The 16,682-nt window shown below is 33.1% G+C and overlaps 2 protein-coding genes across 3 annotated transcripts; both read right to left on the bottom strand.

Moving 5' to 3' along the window:
* Positions 1–574: 574 nt before the first annotated feature.
* LOC141670548 (derlin-1.2-like) lies at positions 575–3,167 on the bottom strand. Its single transcript, XM_074476443.1, has 6 exons — positions 3,002–3,167; positions 2,736–2,871; positions 1,835–1,908; positions 1,501–1,723; positions 1,246–1,406; positions 575–999 (listed from the first exon to the last, which is right to left on the bottom strand). The coding sequence occupies exons 1-6, from the start codon at positions 3,016–3,018 to the stop codon at positions 780–782; spliced, it is 831 nt and encodes a 276-aa protein (XP_074332544.1). The 5' UTR covers positions 3,019–3,167; the 3' UTR covers positions 575–779.
* Positions 3,168–4,056: 889 nt separating this feature from the next.
* Positions 4,057–16,478, bottom strand: LOC141671661 (histone-lysine N-methyltransferase ASHH1). Of its 2 annotated transcripts, none has more exons than XM_074477951.1 (11): positions 16,382–16,478; positions 16,129–16,209; positions 15,433–15,491; positions 14,304–14,460; positions 13,298–13,384; positions 12,972–13,056; positions 12,803–12,896; positions 12,486–12,684; positions 10,069–10,103; positions 5,192–5,654; positions 4,057–4,362 (listed from the first exon to the last, which is right to left on the bottom strand). In XM_074477951.1, the coding sequence occupies exons 2-11, from the start codon at positions 16,162–16,164 to the stop codon at positions 4,099–4,101; spliced, it is 1,479 nt and encodes a 492-aa protein (XP_074334052.1). In that variant the 5' UTR covers positions 16,165–16,209; positions 16,382–16,478; the 3' UTR covers positions 4,057–4,098. The 2 variants fall into 2 exon arrangements, with proteins under 2 accessions (XP_074334052.1, XP_074334053.1); XM_074477952.1 differs by having other exon boundaries at positions 16,378–16,466.
* Between the last annotated feature and the right edge of the window lie 204 nt (positions 16,479–16,682).

Raw genomic sequence — 16,682 nt, 5'->3', positions numbered from 1 at the left:
TTTTGATTGTTAATATCTTTAATTTCATATTATTATTAAATATAAAAATTTCATTGTATTAAAGTACTCATAAATACGAATCCAACAAGATCACTCATGACTATATTTGATCTTATAGATTAGACGTAAATTAGTAGTCAAACGCTTACCATGAATAGTATAAAAAGTCAAAACGGGAAACGTTTTTTGGGATGGAGGGAGTACCAACTGGAGGGAGTACCAACGTGATAATGATTTGTTAATCGACACCTAGTATTACGATCAATCTAGGAAAACTCTTTAAAACTCTTCCTACAATGAAAATTTAAAAATGTCATTACTTAAAATTTTTAAAAATATAACCACCATTTTAAAAATAAGTGTGAAGTACGGTCACCAGTATGAAATTTACACTTTAAATATATTAGTTAACAAAGAAGATTTAACGGGAGTTGACGGCAGTCATTTTTTTGAAAGGCGGAAAGAAAAGTTGGCCACTGTTTTTAAAATTTGAAAATTTGATCACTATTTTGAAAATCGGTGTAAAGTACAGCCAACACTGTGTAATATACTCTGTACCTTACCCTGTTTAAACTCACCGAAAATTATACAAGTACTTACTGAGGAACAAAGCTATGTTTCTGCTACAGATAAATACTAGCTTGAGACAATATATATATGCTTTATGAGACTATTAAACATGAATTCTGCTAGAGACAAGTTGCAGAAAAGCTACAAAAACAATATTATCAACTGCAATATCGGTGAGTAAATCTCACAATTACATGTTTACGTGTTACTTAATTGTTCCCCAGACGATGGCCCCTCCCTTGAAAAGGACCTGCAGCAGCTGCGTTTCCCTGCACGTTTGTTTCTGGTTGAGACGAAGTATTTGTGCCTCTCCCACTGCTGCCATTGAGTCGATGACTTCTACCACGAAAAATTATTGAATCGTCTAATTTTTGTCTTACTGGAGAATTCATTTGGTGCCCTTCTCCCCAAATTGCAACCAGCTTGTGACTTTATAAAGTTACAGGGTTAAAGAACATCCAACACATGTACTTGCATTTGAACTAGATTATTCTACATATATATATTTTTTTATCGTAGGAAACCCGCAGCCGTTACCGGGTGTACACTGGGTAAACCCCACGGGCATGACCAAGAGGATAATTATCCCCTTGATAACCAACTGAGTCAACCCTTGCAGGTGCTATATTTTCTGTAACTTAAGCCAAGTAAATAAAAAAGTAACTAAAAGGATACACCCAATAGGGAGTGGAGAAGAAGTTACTTCCACCAGCAAGGGGATAAATCACTGTCAAGAAGTAATACAAATGTCCTGCTGCCATTCCCATCAGGTCTGGCATTAATGGATTCCCAACTAGCAGATCTATGAGAAGCACATACCAAGGGAGGTAGAACCCCTATGTTCGACGTGTTTAAATTAATATCTTAGGCATGATTTCACGAAATACTTGAGAAACTGCATTCTTTAAAAAATATTATGTGTTTGTATACCTTTAACTCGACAATACCATGTATATTCACACGAGCATTTGCAAATTCCCGTCCCCAAATATAGACTATCATAAAGACCAAGGAACCACCCAAGAATGGTGTCTGTAAGAATGGAATTGCTGCCATTAGCAGCAGTGAGAAAGCACCAAATATGAACATCCATACATAATCTGCTGTCCTCTTGTCATAGGGTCCTCTCTCTAGCTGAACTCCGTTACGTAATCTAGATGTAATAACATATTCAAATTCTTCACTACAAGAATTATGCTAATTATGAAGCCAATAGTTCAGGGACAATATATAGTATAGGGATTATGGATTTTTTTTTTCTTACATGATCAAGAGGTGAAAAGCAAAACCCAGTGAATATGGACCAAGAAAAAAGAAGTTTGTAATAAGCCTCCACACCTGTAAACATAAAATTACTTAATTAGCGTATCTTCATTGTCATCAGCTGCACGCCCATGCGCTTAAATTGAGTTATTTGCAAAATACATCCCCGTGGTTTGGCCAAAATGCATTTTTTTACCTATATTTTAGATAACTGCACTTTGCATCCCCTTAATATTTCGGCGTGACAAATTGCACCCTTTTCGTTAAATTTGTTAAAATTCTCAGGGGTATTTTAGGAAATTAAAATATTTAATTATAATTAGATCATTATTTAAGTTTTTTGACCCTCTAAATGACACTTTTCGAAAAAATTTAAAGAACGAAAATTATAGAGAACGAAAAAATCTTTTCAAAACAATAACATTCAAAATTATCAAAAAATTTACGAAGCCAAAATTAAATAAAATATATACTTATTGAATTTATTAAAAACAATTATAAAAAAAATATTTCAATTTTGAACCTTTTTATTTCGAGAAGATCTTTTTATTCTCTACAACTTCCGTTCTTTAAATTTTTTCGAAAAGTATCATTTAGAGGGTCAAAAAACTTAAATAATGATCTAATTATAATTAAATATTTTAATTTCCTAAAATGCCCCTGAGAATTTTAACAAATTTAATGAAAATGGTGTAATTTGTCGCGCTGAAATAGTAAGGGGATGCAAAGTGCAGTTATCTAAAGTATAGGTAAAAAAATGCATTTTGGCCAAACCACGGGGATGCATTTTGCAAATAACTCGCTTAAATTTGACAGAAGAAGCTGTTACTCTGATACTCACACATTGATACATGAACCTCTTAATACCACTAGGTTATAGTGCTAGGGATATGAATAAGTACCTGAAATCGCAAAAAAACATCCGAATAAGACAGAGATATGGTCCAGTAACTGAGAAGACCAAGATATTGTGCACCAGAGACCATTACACAAGTGACGGCAAACATCTTGGCCACCGGTGGTAAAGAATTATAGTACCTGCAAAATTTAAATTGAACAAAAAAAGATCATCAGACGAACCATTCCATTTAGTTATCAAAATAGAAATGCGATCAAGGATTTCCATGATCCATAGATCAGTAAAAGAACAAGCGTAGAAAGGACTTACTGCTGCGGAGTAGACATTTTGGATGGTGTTTGGTGTGTAGTATTTTTCTGCAGGGGGATACACTGCACTCATCTAACACATACTAATGTCGATAAATTATATAATGCATGATCGATAATTGCATAGGAAATTCCAAAATGAGAAGACTTTGGTGTTTGTCGTAATAATCACGATAGGAAGTCATGCTTGAGAAAGACCTCTGTTAATGGGAGACTTAGGAACAGACTGTATGTGACAGTGAAGTCTTTCATGTTGGAAAGTAGTGACTGGTTCTTGTGCTTGTCCCACATGTTTGCTTTGCAGGCCGTATCAGTTGGGTTGTAATATTTACCTTGGTGAAACTAGAACATTTAGATTACTCCGTAGGAGAAACATTCTGATTTTGTTACATGTACAATACGAAGATTACAATTTAACATCTTAACATATTTAGTTGTCAATTGTCATGGATTAGTTCTACTTACTGTTGCAAACGAAAGAGCTTTAACGTATACACTGACTTGAGCACCTACAAGTCTACAAGCTCATTCAAGAGATCTAAACTAAACCTGGGATTGTGATTGTTTTCCAGTTATATCAAAGCATTGTTTTTAATATAATTTACAATATGCAAATTAATTCTATAAGGGAGTTTATATAGACTTGCAAGTTGCAACTGTGTTTTCTTTTCAACTAAAATTGGGAGTTGAAGATGTGGGTCATATTTATTGGATGTTTAACGAACAATTTATACATGTCTGGACACAAACATCTTTAAAGATTTCAACCACCAAATAGTTTGTCTGCCTAGGTGTTTGAAGTGATAACTGTGGATCTTAAAATCATGTTAATAAGTGATAATACACAATTTATTTGCCTATTATAGGATTTTTAGTCTACTTAATTGATCATCTAAATTCAGTTTTTCAGGTGGATTTTTTAGGTTTAATGTACCCTGGAGAAACTATGAAGTTTACTTGAAATCCAGCCCAGCGAGAGCCCTAGTAGCTTCCTTTCAAAAAGATAAAATAAAGTAAAATAAATCAAGGAACAAGTTCAAAATTATCCCAGGAAAGTAAAAAAAAATCTGCATTAATCAATAAGGTGTACAAGGAACCCTAATTCGTCAGCTGTTTAACTACGTTATCTCCTGCAGTATAAGTAGTGTGTTCATCTGTGTGCGGTCGAGGGCAAACAAAATTTTTTATAATAGAAATATGCAGGTCTAGCTCTGCTTTCCACTGCGTACAAGTGGCCTCTATCCACTTCTCTGCCACTGCGGTCGGTACATTATCTTGGCTATCCTTGGCATGTTCTTCAATGGAAGGACGTATTTCATCATACAAGTCATTGAGCTTTTTGGTGGTCTCAGTTCTTAGTTCCTACATTATAAAGGCATGTTTAAAAATTAAGTTATGATACTAAACAGTCTGCATGTGAGAGAACCAACAATCTTTGTTAAAAGCTATGAATTAGCAAGTCTGTAAAGATGTGGCGTCCTTCACACAGTTACTAAGATGAAAAGAAAACACACAAACTGATGGATGAAAACTGAAAAGGAGGATCATTTGCATAATGTGAGAGAGACTCGTTCTCGATTCATGTTTAGTCTTATTATATTGCATTAAGAAAGGGGTTAAATATCAAAGTGGTCACTCAACTGAACGCCATTTTAATCATCAAAGTTAACGGGCTATCATTTGAATCACTAAAGTCATAATAAATATCATACATATACCTCAAAATATGTGCTCGAGAATTAAAATTTATTTTATGGAGTTCTATATATTTTTATTGAATCCTATTACAACCAAATGAAAATTTATGAATTCTAGTATTTTTTATAATATAATAAGATTTTTAAAAATTTATCTACTATTTATTTTTAATTTTGTAGTCATTTGCTCTATTTAAATAAAAATAATTGGTAGTTAAATTTTTAAAAATCTCAAAAAATCATCTAAAATACTATGAATATATAACTTTTCATTTGGTTGTAATAAGATTTTTAAAAAATGTTTAGAACTCCATAAAATAAATTTTAATTCTCGAGCTTTGAGATATTTGTTTGATATTTATTATTACTTTAGTGATCCAAATGATACTCCGTTAAGTTTGATGATTAAACTGATATATGACCTTCAATCGAGAGACCACTTTGATATTTAACCCATTAAGAAAGTAGAAACTCAGATGAAGTAAAACTTGTACCTCACATCTGATGATCTCCTCTTGTGCTTGCTTTGAAGCAAATAGTTTCGCAACATCTTTAGGATTGACCTGCTTTCTGCTAGCTTGTTTTGACCTACTCTTCGGGACATGCTGACTTCTATTTTTTGGAGTGGAACCAGTTCCGGAGTTATAGCTTAGTCTTACTTGCGGAATATTTTGTTGAGTTTTCTGCGAAAACAAATCTGTTTCGTCTTTTACTTCAGACTTTACTGCATTAATAGGCAGAGCTTTAACTGCCACTGACCCAAATGGCTCAGCAATGATGTTGGTGAATTCTTCTATAGAGTAATTAGTTTCTGCAAAACCATCTATTTTCATTGAGTTATCTTCATTTCTACTAGCTGTTGTGTACACGATGTTGTTTAAGCTTGCAGACTTGAAGTGCTTTGAAAAAGGCTCATCCTCGGCAGAATCATAAAGTGGAAATGTGTCTACTGCATATCTGCATTCACAATGCCAGGACGAATTTTAGAAGTATTTGGTGAAAGTATAATAGTACAGCTTAAAAAGAAAACACTTATGATTCTCGGGATCAATTCTATAAGTAAAAGTTGACATTACTTCACTATTAACAATATTTAGATATATTGCAATCACGAAAGGAGGTGGCATTAATAATCAGACTTGTGAAAATAACATCTGCAACTAAACTTCTAAAAGACTTGGTTGTACATCTCCTAAAGTGAAGTTAAAGGAGCATTGAATATTTTTTGCTTTTATTTTATGGTAATCACAAGTATGTTATTAAACAAGAAAAAGGAAGAACCTCGACTTTTTCAAGTTCTAAATTCAGTACAAGTTTCGAAAAATCGTATGAGTTGGGTAGAAAATTTTGAGGTGGGTTATTGAAAGCAGAAACTAGATGCTATCTAGTTATAAGGGGTATAAGCTCCTTCTGTATAGAGACCATTAAAGCGGTAAAGGCTCGTCTTGAAGCCAACTCATTGTCCCAAAGAATAGACATAACTCTAATTGTTATAAATTGTGGGCCTTGGCAAGGCACAGTTACCCAATTAATGCTCAATTAATTTTGCTGACTCCTAATCACGCTTTAGGTTCAGAGTTTTTCTCAAAATCAAGCCACTTATATTTTCTCAAAAAAAGAAAGTATGAGTCTAAAGATTTAAGAACTGAGGAGAAGATGCTGTCAGAATTCCCAAAATTGCTAAAAGAGTTCCTAGACCTAGACCATGAGTATGCCAATGAGACTGACTGGGATTAATCCTTAACCACCCAAAATATTGTCACCAGAAAACAGTGCCTGCACACATCTATGATAAGATATCCCTCATTAATGGCAGTTTGAGAAGGGATGTGTATATTGATACACAGGGGCAGGGTAGGCACCCGTCCCCACTTGATAGGGTACTGTTGCATGTTTAAATTTTTTGAAATAAACTTAATAGAACAGCCCCCCACCCCCGGCTTTAATAAAACTTAAAAAAGAAATGGCAAGGAATTAATCCACCACAAATGATTTCTTTCTTTCAGAATATTTAATCAACTATTATATACATTAAAATGTACTCGACTTTATTTTCAAATTTAAGAATGTAGAGGATATGATCAGTGTTAGTAAATTGGGTTGTAAATGTGGCTAGCTACTAACTTCGCATCAATTAACCTAGAACACTGTTAAACTGGGAAGCACGAGTGCGAGTGTGTGGTGTGCAGTGCGGACTTACGGGAATTCAGAAAAATTTAAAATATGGGGATTCAGTGTAGAAATCAGAAAGCTAATATTTGAACACAGACACAATATTTGTATATATGTTAACTGGGAAAAACAAATGATGGATCTTATCCCATACATTAAAGCTAGTACATGCAAATTAGATATAACCTCACTACTACTGAATGGATGCTAAAAACCAGCAACTACATTCCTACTTTGACTCCACTACTCCCACACTCCTGAAAACTCTAAACAACCAAATGACCAAGTCCTATGCATTACAACGGACTGATTACAATGTTTATTTTAAAACAAAACAATCAAACAATTAAATAAAGACAATACTTAAATAATAAGTTTAAGATTAAATTCCAACAATCACTCCCATACTCTTAAACTTAAAAAGCACTTCTCTTCATCTCTTCAGTGATGCACTTCTCACCACCATCAATTTTAATGCACATCTCGTCAAAATAAAAACTTTGGAGCACTTCTCCCCATGGTGCACATAATCACCCATAATTCTAAAGGAGAGGTTCGGCCTCAACCAATTGTGCGACTTCTTCATCACTTTGGAAACTACAATTTTTTGCCAGATGCCCATATCTTTTGCATTTAAAGCATTGTGGCTTTCCTTTGTGCCAACAATCCTTTTCTTCATGACTGATCTTATGACAGTGGTTGCATTGAACTTTGTTGTCTGTGCCTTTTGAGAATGAAGTTTTAGCTAATAGGAGTCCCTCATTTTTTCATCCATTTTCTTCCTCCTTCATTGATCTCCTTTGGTTAACAGCATGGAAAGAATTGATTAATTCTGAGACGGTTAATTTTGAGAGATCTTTAGTATCTTCAAGTGAAGAATTTTAGTCTCGTACCTCCCCGGAAGAGTTACCAAAGGCTTGTCCACGATTCTTTGACTTGAAAAATCTCCACCACGTAATTTGATTTGATTGAGTATGGACATCAACCTACTCCCATATTCTTTGACACCTTTGTTACTTTTCATCCCCATCATCTCAAACTCCCTTTTGAGAAACTCCCTTTTGAGGTTGAGAATTTGCATAAGTTTGGTTTGTTGGTTGCCTTTGATTTTTTCCCATGCTTCTTTAGGAGACTCACAACCCATGATTGTTGTGTTGTGAAAATTTCGTCAGACACCGCTGAATGGATACATGAAAGTGCCTTTGACTTGCGTGCTATTTCTTCTTCATGTTTCTTGATTTGGGCTAATGTTGGATTTTCTGGAAGGAGTAGGCTCGGTGTCACTCTCAATAACGTCTCATAAACTAAGAGCTTTCCATATATGCTTTCATTTTGATGGCCCATGAATGCTAGTTATCGCCTTTGAACAATGGTATAGAGATGGAGAAGTTGTTTGATGCCATTGAATATAAAAAATAAATACTTAATATATATATATAGATGTATGTATAAAAAAATATCAACTCACAAGCCCTATATCATGAAGCTCTCATACCAAGTGTAGAAATTAGAAAGCTAATATTTGAATATGTTAACTGGTGACTACTGCTGAATGGATGCTAAAAACCAGCAATTACATTCCTACTTTGACTCCACTACTCCCACACTCCTGAAAATTCTAAACAACCAAATGACCAAGTCCTATGCATTACAACGGACTGATTACAATGTTTATTTTAAAACAAAACAATCAAACAATTAAATAAAGACAATACTTAAATAATAAGTTTAAGATTAAATTTCAACATTCAGATGGGTCGGGGGTATGGCAAATATTAATACATTTGAAAAATATTTTATTTCTAATTTGCATTTTAATTAGATCATTCAAAAAATGATTAGTTAAAAATACATGACAAAAAGTGGTAATAGACATACTTATCCTGTACATATAATAATTTATCTAATTTGTAGAATTAATAACGTCCAATTTATATGCTTATTCAAAAACTCCATTGATATGCAAAAAACACGTCTCCGGTACTCAAATAGCCAGAATCCTTTCCTTGTTTACAAGCACACATATACACAAGTCTGACTCGTACAACCCACGTATACACACATATTATACATCCTAATAAATCACCCATACACACAGATCGGCGATAAAAGCGACGAGAGAAGTTTAGTTATCCAACTAAAAACGGTGGAAGGAAGATGTAATAATTGATTTCCGGAGAACAGCAACAAAAGCGACGGGAGACGACCACCTTCCCGGACCCCCAAAAAAAAAATTGTTTGAGGAAAATACAATGACGCGCCACCTACTGAATCCCGTGCGTATGGGGCCGCATCCCCGCACCCGAACGTATCAGATGCCCAGTTTGCCGGGTGTGACACCCCTGCTTTCCAGCTGTTAAACTAAACCATATGAATATATTAACATGGGTTACTTCAAAGAATTACCCATTAAAGTTTGGAGTGTAGGATAGTAAGGGGCACAACAAAGTAGGGAGTCAATAATGGTGTTGTAATTTGTGGACAAATTAATTTTAGATAAGAAATGGACCAAGCATGCTAGGGTTTGTTAGGGTTTGTTGAGGTAGATGTTAGTTTTAGCCCACGTTACTCAGATAGGTGTACAAGATCAAGTGTCAGGTTCTTCACTTAATACAGTTAGCATTTTTGGATGTACATTTTTTAAAAATAATATCTACTACCCACAAATCTTATACACCCAACTAAATATGTCATATTCATAACTTAATATCAAAGGGATAACAGAGAAGCGAGTCAGAATTCAAAGACACTTAAAACACTTAAAACAATTGGTTAGAACATAGGCCCGTGACAAGAATAAAATGTCTTGGCACTTAAAATGCAACAAGCTTTTCTCATGTTTTTCATGAATAGAATTTGGGAGGATTCTTTAAGTCGAAAGCAAGCTGAAAGCAGTGGAGTTTCTCTTTCCACATGCTTGCAAGGAGAGTTTAACATTTAAATACATTTTTGCCTGTTAATTTGATTTTGTTATATCTATAGTTCTATTCCTAGTTCGTTTCAAGATGATGTTAGAAAAAAGTCTGAGGCTGCCTCTTGCGCCTTTTATATTGAAGAAATAAGGTAAGAGCCCCCCTCTGACACAATTGCCTACTATAGAAAAAAAACTACAAGAACGATCCACATACACTTGGTTAACTTACTAAAGTTGATGACGGTATGGACAAGAATATACTAAATGTAATAAATGAAGTTGTACCTGTCATCACCATCTTCCCACACATGATTATGTGCCTATTTGATTTACAGCAAAACATGAAAGAGAACAAACTAGGATTAGAATTAAAAAAAAAAATAAGAACTTTAACAAAAGCTATAGTTGACAGTATACCATATAAGATGACTAAATAGCATGCTGTATATATTCAACAAAATTCACATGATAGATGGGCAATGATAATGGGCCTCCAACATAATAGATCAATATTAGGGGGAAAAGTGACTAAAAAATTAGTTGTGCTGTAACACAACTTGATGGAAACTTGCCTCGAGAAAGGAATATCAGGAGGATTCGGTAACCCACTATTTCTTTATAAACATATGTTAAAGATACAAGGTTATATCCGGTGCGAGCCATCAAATTTGTTAACTTATTAGTAACTAGATTAGTCCCCGGGCCGATACCCATTTAATATTTAGTTTATTTAAAATGAATATGTTAATTTAGTAAAAATTTATTTGAAGTAAGTATTGAAGAAAACATTATATATTTATATAATATGATAAAAGTAATTTCTTATGTATGTTATGTAATGCTTTTTATTTTACAAATTTTACAATATTGTGAATCTGTCAAAAAAATAAAAAATGAGTGACTAATTAGGATTAGGAAAATGAAAAATGGGGAGTAGAGAGAATTAATGAAGATTAGTGAATGAGAAATGGAGGATATGAGAGAATTAATGAAGAGAGAAAAGTAGAGGATGTGAAAGATGAGATTTTAAAGCAATATAAAAATTGAGATTAAATGAGATATTGACACATAAGCAAATATATCAGCATCATAAAAATAATAGCATGACACATTAGCAAGTATGACCTCAGTTGTACCCAATTTAGTAATAGTGTATAGATGTAGATATATGTCATTTAAAAAATTTTATTTTACAAATTTTACACAAAAATATTGTTGTACCTAAACTTATTTTACATAAATATTTAAACTGAACTTTATTATTGATTTTAAGAATATAAAGTTAATTGATGTATATTATGTTGTAAACAATACTGTGAGTCAGACAAAAAAAATTAAAAAAAAATGAGTGACTAATTAGAATTAGAGAGGATGAAAAATGGGGAGAAAAGAGAATTAGTGGAGATAAATGAGTGAGAAATGGAGGATGAGAGAGAATTAATGAAGAGAGATAAGTAGAGGATATGGAAGAGGAAATTTTAAAGCAATTCCAAAAATGAGATTAAATGAGAAATTAACACATAAGCAAACATTACATCATCATAGAATAATAGCATGGCACGTCAGTTGTATTCTGTTTTAGTATAGTGTAGATTTGATCAGGTTTCTTAAAGAATTAGACTAACGAAAGTTGTTTTTAGATATAATTAGATCTTAAATATGTGTTTAAATCATGATAGTTACATGTAACATGTTTTAATAAAACTAGGCCCGTTGGAATAAGTTTTGGATCCATTAAAATAGAGTTTTACAATAAGTTATTAATAGAGTTTGGTTGTTTTAATTAGAATAGCTATTAAAATAATCAAGCCCATAAAATAAGTAGGTATGTAGCTATCTTATTTTAAATATGTTTTGATTAAAATTGTTGCAAAAATAGAGGGACTAAAGTGTAAATAATAAAATATGGGTACCGCACCGACCGACCAATTACCAAACCTTTAATATTTTACTTTAATAATATAGTATAGATTAAATTAGGCATCCAAGTATCCTGCAAATTAAGTGAAGAAATTAAGCCATCCGAATTTCAATATAATATCATGCACAAGAAAAAATATCTACATAGAATTTTCACAAAAGTAAAACCAAACTTTCCGACAAGGACTGCGGCTCGAAAAAGGACGTTTACCAAAATAAGGTGGGGGTGTTTGTAACATCCTACATTGATTAGAATGAGAGTATTTGAGTCTTTTATAAGGACAAGTCAATAACTGATGTGTCCAAAGTTGCTAACTCTTTTGGACTTGTGGAGAGTTGTTGGATCCGCTATGCATAAGATTATGGGTTTGGATTATTATAAATTCTAAGTTTTAATAAGCTGCTGCCTCTTTTGGACTTGTGGAGAGTTGTTGGATCCGCTATGCATAAGATTATGGGTTTGGATTATTATAAATTCTAAGTTTTAATAATTTTAGTATAGCTCTTTCTTTTGTAGTTTCCATTAGTTTTGGTGTACAATCTCAAAGTAGACTATTTACAGGGTCGAGATTTTTAAGGTACATTACTCTGTCCCATCATTATTGTTAGTAGGAAAGAACAAGAAACTATGTGATTGCAAACTAAAATATAAACATCTTATGATTTCAATTACTCATATATTAAAAGCCTAGTTTTACAGTTTGTTTTATTCAATTTGACATAATTTTTGCTTCCACGAGGCCTATGCTAAGTTTATCTTATTCATATAAGTAAAACTTCACCTGGAAACCATGAGACTTTGCTCCAAGAAATATAGAGCAATTAGGCGCTCCACATAGACAACGAACGTTAGCACCACCATACCATTCAAAATTGTAGTCATATGCAAGTTCAGTTCCAACTGTTATATCATGTTTGGCGAAAATCCCAACCCTTGTTTCCCCAAAAACTGTCCACTTCCTTGTCTCACAATTTGGTTGACTGCAAAATCCAATAATGAAATATCACTACTGGCGAAACATTAAAGAATGCGAAAGGAATCCAATATTTCAGTTATATCAAACATTTTCATTTACTTAAATGCAATAAAAAGTATTACCACGAATGGTTTATAAATCTGGCAATGCTCCCCATTTTAGTCGCGTCAATAAAATAATTTGCAATTAGAGAAATTATGTATGCATCCCTGAGGCCTGCATCAAGAACCACATAGTAGGTAATATTTTCTATGACCACGTTGTAGTAAAATCAATTTGAATATAATTTACCTTGAGCTTCATAAGTTTGTGACCTCTGTTTTGCTTCTTCTGACGATATTATCTCTCCACAATATTCAATAATAAATTCTCCAGCCTAAAAATAAAAAACTTAAGGATGTTCCATGCAACATGTCAATTAAATCATAAGACTTGACAACTGCAAGATATAACAAAGATATCTACATAGTTTGATTGCTCAGAAGTCAGAAGTACAAGAAAAAGTATGCATTTGTCGTGAACATATTAAATAGTCATTATGGCTAACTTTATAGAGAAAAAGAATAACATGTTTCTGGCATTATTTTATCATATCAGTTCAGTTGCATATAGATTACCTTTATATACTCGCCAGCCAACAGACCCCATCCGCGACCTTCAGTCCTAAACAACTTTGTTTGAGCATATTGACATTTTTGAAACCGCTGTAAAAAAAGAAAATTCGTATTACAGAAAGTGTTGTACATTGACGTGGCACAACTCCAAGATCCCTATGAATGCTATAGCCTATATGTTATATGCATCTAGTTAGTTACGATCATTGCCTAACTGCAAATTTCACCCAAACCTTCAGTCCTAAACAACTTTGTTTAAGCATATTGACATTTTCGAAATGGCTGTATAAAGAAAATTACGTATTTACAGATAGTGTTGTACATTGACGTGGCGGAACTCCAAGATCCCTATGAATGCTATAGCCTATATGTTAAATGCCAATAGTTAGTTATGATCATTGCCTACCTGCAAATTTAACCTATAAAAAGGATACAGGGGAGCAGTAAAATATAATGTGACCAAGGTTAGTCTTTATAGGAAAACTTCACTTCAATTTTTATACAAAACTAAAGAACTTTAATGTGAACATATAGTTTGGATCTTATAAAAAAAACATATAGTTTAGAAACTACAGTATAAAAGTTCTAACTAAACATGATTGTTAGGTATCCCCGTTTTAGCATTAAAGGGTTTCACACAAAAACCAATACTGAAGACCCCAATCTTATTTTAATTTTAATATAAAGCATCTATATCTTAGGCTACATAGCTGCGAAGCTACAGCATCTATAGTTTAAAAGCAGTAAAATGGTCAGACCATTTAGCAAAAAAAATATGCTCAGACCAACCAGTTTTCGTTGAATGTTGAGCTTGGTCCTAATGTATGGTTTACAAAAACATTACAAACTTTATGAATTTGCATAGATCTTCGATCAGTAATTGTCATGCATAACACAATCATATAGGACTTTCATTTGCAGGCAATGGTATAAGCAACTCGAAATCAGGTGTAAAACACAACAAAAATTAGCAACAGACTGGCGAACATAATGATGCATCACAACTCACCTGATTCTTACAATATTCCCTGCAAGGACAATACCCAGGTACACACTCTGTGCTGGTCAGAACATTTAAACACCTCTCCCCACATGCACTGTCAGGATACTTAGCATCATACTTGCATTCACAGATGGCAATATCATCGTCGTTCTGCTTTATTGGTCTAAAAACACATAATGCTGATTAGATAGTAAAACACTGGAAATAATTTATTTTTCCCAGGATCATGCTAGCAGAGCCAAAACATATGAAAATTAACGAGTCAAATCTATTTAGGAAAGTCCAGGAAAAAAAACACCGTGATGCAAGAAATGAAGATGGCTCATCTGGTCACCAATTTTATATTTTATATATATTAGTGAGCAAAAACATAAACTCTCACGATGTTGAAACCTTGCAGAGGTTAATGAGGCAGTAACTAGTGGAGACAGTACAGAAAGATGAAAAAAGATTTAAAATAAAAACAAATAAAGAGTAAGCACTAAGCACAAATGTCACAATAACATGAACCCAATACAGAACTATGAAAACACATAATTAATTGCAATTACGAAAATACAAACACACACAAACACAGAAGCACAAACATATATATAAATATACATCAGACAATAACTCCACAAAAAAATGCACAAGGCAACGTATTATACAAAAGTCAAATAAATTGTAATAAATAAGGCCGGAAACGAATTGATATTAATTTATATTTAAATAAACGATGAATAAACCACCATTTTATAAGTGGAAACTGGAAAGGCATAAAATAGTTTAAAATAAAAATACTATACTTAAAGAACGCTGAACGTAACTAGAAAAAAAGGCAGTGAAGTCTTTATAAGTGGTAATGATAATAATAAAGCTCGCACCCAGTGCAGAAGGCTCTTGAATCAACAGGTTCTGCAGAAGGTCAGGGATAATATACATGCACTCTTATCCATAATTTACATAGAAAGGCTGTTTACAGGGTGCATCCCTGCGACCTAATAGATAGCAAGTATATGCTTTGGAAATCAAGCCAAACACAGCGTTCTATAACAACGAAAATAATAATATATACCATAGTGATGTAGAGAACAATATCTTAAAAAAACAGAGACATAGTAAAGGAACTAATTAAAGGATAGAGAAGCCTTACTTTCTCCCAGAAGAAACATTTTGGTTTATATGTACAAAAAATGGCACTCCTTCTGGTACCTGGTCATGTATACATCATAATTAGTCACTTTAAATCAACAAAAAGAATTTTAATAGCGAGTATCACATAGCAAAGGCACACGAAATAGAGCTTTACTAGGGTAGAACTTACAAGATCAAATTTAATATTTTTAATGCAAATATCGTTATAGGTTTACAATGTCTATAGATCAAATCAAAAGCTAATCATTTGAGACAAGGTTTAACTTTATTTCGGACATTCCTAGGTCGATGTAGTACATTTAAATATGTCAGCCTTGCACATCGTTGATGAGCCACAAAATCAAGAAACTACAAACATCGCCCTCTGTAATCACTTCTTATAACATTCATCTTCTTGAATACGTCCTCAATTGGCAGACGATTCATATAGTCACGTTATTAATTCTGGTACTCACAACTTTTACACCACTAACCTCTAATTTTCTATAACATCTTAATCCCACACAATTGTTACACACATATTCACCAATCCGAAACTTTTTACATTACACATTACGCAACAACAACTAACTAAAAGAAATAAAACCGACACGCCTAAATCCTAATCAACGAAACACATTTAACAAAACTCGGAAAACTCACAAAACTACTTCTATATCGCAATTAACAATAAATTACCAAATCAGCTTCATACCGTGGAAGGTGCATCGAAAAAAGTCATTCCGTCCATTGCTAAACAATTATCGACAAATTCGACACACCAATTCACAATAACCTAACACTCAAAACAAACAAATCAACATCATATTACATAACAACACTAGCACATTCATATGGCTAATTTATAGTAATCGAATTGAATTAAGCAACAGTAATATATAATTTAGCATAATAAGCAACAAACAGAGATATACAGGTATATATAAGTGAAGCGGAGGCTTACATACAGTGATTTCAGGCCTCAATTCGATAAATTTGGCAGCTATTTTTGCCCCAAATGAACTAAATATTGGGCCAATATAGTCGGGCCGTATTCAATTGGGAATGCAGGGGTCTATTCAATTGGGATTTTGAAATATTTTTATGGATTTTAGAAATTATTGGTATTCAATTTGGATTTTAAATAATCCATTAAAATTTGAAGGTATTCAACAAGGATTGGAAACAGTCTTTTGAAATCTGAGCGTATTCAATTTAGATTTTAAAAAGTCAATCAAAATTAGGTGGTATTCAATTTGGATTTTAAAA

The sequence above is a fragment of the Apium graveolens genome, chromosome 7, assembly GCF_009905375.1.
Source record: "Apium graveolens cultivar Ventura chromosome 7, ASM990537v1, whole genome shotgun sequence".
Taxonomy (NCBI): Eukaryota; Viridiplantae; Streptophyta; class Magnoliopsida; order Apiales; family Apiaceae; genus Apium; species Apium graveolens.
The sequence above is the reverse complement of the archived record's forward strand: the minus strand, read 5'-3'. Positions and strand labels throughout refer to the sequence as shown.